The 3,958-nt window shown below is 35.5% G+C and overlaps 1 protein-coding gene across 5 annotated transcripts in view; it reads left to right on the top strand.

The window, feature by feature from the left end:
• LOC117104617 (probable RNA-dependent RNA polymerase 1) overlaps positions 1–3,958 on the top strand; it is a 28,075-nt gene that overhangs the window by 6,582 nt on the left and 17,535 nt on the right. For 3 of the 5 annotated variants that reach the window (XM_033245476.1, XM_033245475.1, XM_033245474.1), the window contains exon 2: positions 512–723. The exons of the other annotated variants lie outside the window; for them this stretch is intronic. In XM_033245476.1, the coding sequence (XP_033101367.1) occupies positions 535–723 (189 nt within the window). In that variant the 5' untranslated portion in view covers positions 512–534. The remainder of the gene's footprint in view (positions 1–511; positions 724–3,958) is intronic. 5 annotated transcript variants of the gene reach the window in all.

Genomic DNA, 3,958 nt, shown 5'->3' with positions numbered 1-3,958 from the left:
ATCGTACAGTAAATCTCATGATAGTAACTTTGGTATGTGATACAGCAATAACAGTAATTCAACAGCAATCAATTCATTAAACCACAGTCGGCTTGTGAATAAATGAAACCACTTGTTTCTACTATACAGTATTTTTAAAGTTGCATGTAGTTTAAACACTTTACGTTAACAATATTGCTAGAATACCATACTCTTACATAATAATTTTTGTGTATAGCCATCCATCTTTGCCTATGTTTATCATCTGAATATAATCTAGCTTCAAAATCATGTTGACTTTTCACTCTTGAATTGAATTTGCAAATTAAGATCCATGGATCTGCTGTTGCTGGGTATATGTTTTCATTGTTTGTTAATTGCTTTTTAAGTGTTTCTTGTATTTTCATTATTTATTAATGTAAATATTTGTATTTTTTTTTAACTTGATGAATAAATACATTTAAATAATTATTACATCTTGCTATAAAACCAATTTCTTTTATTAATTACACTGTTTTACTGTTTCTTCAAGGTCTAAACGAGTGAAAATGTAAAATGAGTGAATCTGTTTCTCCATCCTTTGAAATTGTGTACCAAACTAAACATGCACTGTTGTATGAAGAATGTCCTAAAATAACCCACAGCGAACTCAAATCCAGTTCTCAGCTCCAACGTCTTGGCAACTTCTTGACAACTTTTCGTGTAGGATTTTCATCAAAACGTAATGTTCCATCATTTGATGAAGTGAGTTTATCTGTAATGTGTTTTTTAAGGATGTGCTTTTTAATTTCAATATGTAATCGTATCAATCAGCCCTTCAATGGTTCATTTTTAAAAGTTGTATGAGAAAACTCTTTTAAGCGGGAATTGAACCTGCAACCTATCGCCATCAAGACAAATGTCATACCAAAGACTAGAAGCCCCTGCAGGCACTTTCTTTCATACTGACTGACACGCCCAGACAGTGGAGCTAGTTGAGCTTGAAAATCTTATAGGTCGCTTGGAAATCATTGTTAAGCAAGGTAATTCAACAGAAGGATAATAGCTCTATGGGGCAACTACAATCCGATACTAGTTGCGAGTACAGCCGTCAATTATTAGTCTATGTGTGCCATACGTTTTATGGTGTTAGTTACTATTTTATTTATTTTGGGTACTTCGCAATGTCTGTTACATCTGATTTCTTTTGACTGCGAGCTTGTTAAATGCTTCTATAAACTGCAATTTGATTTGTGAAAATTGACCAAGAAAATGAAAAGTTACAGCAATTGAAAATTTTATAAAATTTCATGTTCTTATGTAACATTAAACTGTCATTTTGACAATGTTGGACTAAGGTGCACCAAACGAACATTTGAGTAGATACAGAACATTAATTATTTTTTCCCTCGACGGGGCCCTGTCCCCCGGCCACCGACTGGTGCCAACCCAGATCATAAATATACCGTATAGGTCCCCATGAATAATGGCATAATGTTTGCCTTGGTAGCGAGAAGTTTCATGTTCAAAACCCGCCAGAGACACTTTTTTTAATACAATTGAAAAAAGGAATTTGTCGTTGAAGTGGTATGCTTGAAATAATTAAAACATCTTGTTCCTATCGGAGCACTGTTATTATATTGTTTATCTTGTTTGGATGCAAAAAATAATGTCTGGAGATTTTTGTGTGACCCGAAAAAAATTCTAGACCTACCTTTTCAGGACCCGTGAGCTGAAAACCTTGAATTTTGAAGAACTTAAAAAGTCATTTAAAACACATTTCAGAAGTCAGGGAAGGTCATTTCCCGCATTCTAGAAATCGAAATTTTTCTTAGGGGTTCATTGGTTCTATTGAATCATTTTCAAGAGTGGGGAAACCTTGATTTTTGAAGAAATTAGAAGTAATTAAAAGACATCTCATAAGTCGGGAAAGCTCATTTCCCGCTTCTAGGAATCAAAATTTTCCCGGGGGAGAACCCCCCGACCCCCTTTCTTTTTGGGATTTTGGGAAAACATTACCTGACCGTTTTCAAGAGAGGAAACCTTGAATTTTGAAGAACTTATATTAAAATCGCGATAAGATACTTCAGAAGTCGGGAAAGCTCATTTCCCACCATTTAGAAATTAACATTTTCCCGGGAAGAACCCGAACCTCCATTTTCTCTTTGGGTTCATTGATTCATTATAATAATTTTCAAGAGGGGAAAACCTTGAATTTTGAAGAACTTAAAAGTAGTTAAAAGACACCTCAGAAGTCGGAAAATTTCCCGCCTTCTAGGAATCAAAATTATCCCTGTGGAGAACCCCTGGACCCCCCCCCCTTTTTTTTGGGGGGGGGGGATTTATGGGTTCATGGGGAAAAATCGTATGCAAATACTCATTTTTTAAATGTATATATACACACATAAGGCCTGTCTACTGTAATAACAATGGGATAAATTTACCTGACCGTTTTCAAGAGTGGAAAGCCTTGAATTTTAAAGAACTTAAAGGTAATTAAGACAACTTAGAAGTCGGGAAAATTGATTTCCCGCCTTCTATGAATCAAAATTTTCCCGGGGGAGAACCCCGACCCCCTATCTTTTTGGGAGTTATCGATGATTCCTGAAAATAAAATCGTATCCAACTGCTCATTTTTTATGTATTTACACACACATAAGGCCTATTTACTGTAATAACAAGTGGAAAAATTTACCTGACCGTTTTCAAGAGAGGAAACCTTGAATTTTAAAGAACTTAAAAGTAATTGAAAGACACCTCAGAAGTTGGGAAAACTCATTTCCCGCCTTCTAGGAATCAAAATTTTCACGGGGGAGAACCCGGACCCCCTTTCTTTTTGTGATTTATGGATTAATGGAAAAAAAAATCGTATGCAACTACTCAATTTTTTTTATGTATGTATACACACATAAGGCCTATTTACTGTAATGAAATGGATAAATTTACCTGACTGTTCTCAAACCGGGGGAAAACCTTGAATTTTAAAGAAATTAAAAGTAATTAAAAGACACCTCAGAAGTCGGGAAAACTCATTTCCCGCCTTCTAGATATCAACATTTTCCCGGGGGAGGGCCCCCGACACCCCTTTCTTTTTGTTATTTATAAAATCATGGAAAATTCGTATGCAACTACTCAATTTTTTTATGTATGTATACACACATAAGGCCTATCTACTGTAATAACAAGGGGATAAATTTACCTGACCGTTTTCAAGAGGGGAAAACCTTGAATTTTAAAGAACTTAAGAGTCATTAAAAGACACCTCATAAGTCGGGAAAATTCATTTCCCGCCTTCTAGATATCAAAATTTTCCCGGGGGAGGACCCCCTTTTTCTTTTGAGCTTATCGATTCATTAAAAAAAAAGAATACATATGCAACTACTAATTTTTTTATTTTTATGTAGGCACAGTAGGTACACACATAAGGCCTATTTCCTGTAATAACAATGGGGAAAAATTACCTGACCGTTTTCAAGAGGGGAAAACCTTGAAATTTGAAGAACTTAAAAGTAATTAAGACACCTCAGAAGTCTGAAAAACTCATTTCCTGCAATCTAGGATTCAAAATTGTTCCTGGGGAGAACCCCGGAACCCCCGCTCCTTTTCTTTGGAGCTTATCGATTCATTGAAAAAAGAATACGTATGCAACAACTAATTTTTTTTTTATGTATGTATACACAAATAACAGGCCTATTTACTGTAATAAGAATGAGAAAGTTTACCTGACCGTTTTCAAGAGGGGGAAACCTTGAATTTTGAAGAACAAAGTCATTAGAAACCTAGCTCAAAAATCAAGAAAGGTCATTTCCCGCCATCTAGAAATCAAAATTTTTCCGTGGGAGGACCCCCGGATCCCCTTTCCTTTTTTGGGAAAAATGTTGACCCCCCATCCCCTAGGTTTTTCCAGAATTTGCATGATTCATATTACCATTCATCTTATAAGTGGGCCCCCCACTTTAAAAAACGTTCCGCCGGCCCTGTATATATATATATGTATATA

The sequence above is a fragment of the Anneissia japonica genome, unplaced genomic scaffold (genome assembly GCF_011630105.1).
Source record: "Anneissia japonica isolate Jap-2015-1 unplaced genomic scaffold, ASM1163010v1 scaffold287712_len2945570_cov188, whole genome shotgun sequence".
In the NCBI taxonomy this organism is placed as follows: Eukaryota; Metazoa; Echinodermata; class Crinoidea; order Comatulida; family Comatulidae; genus Anneissia; species Anneissia japonica.
Note: the sequence above shows the minus strand (reverse complement) of the source record. Positions and strands in the feature narration are given on the sequence as shown.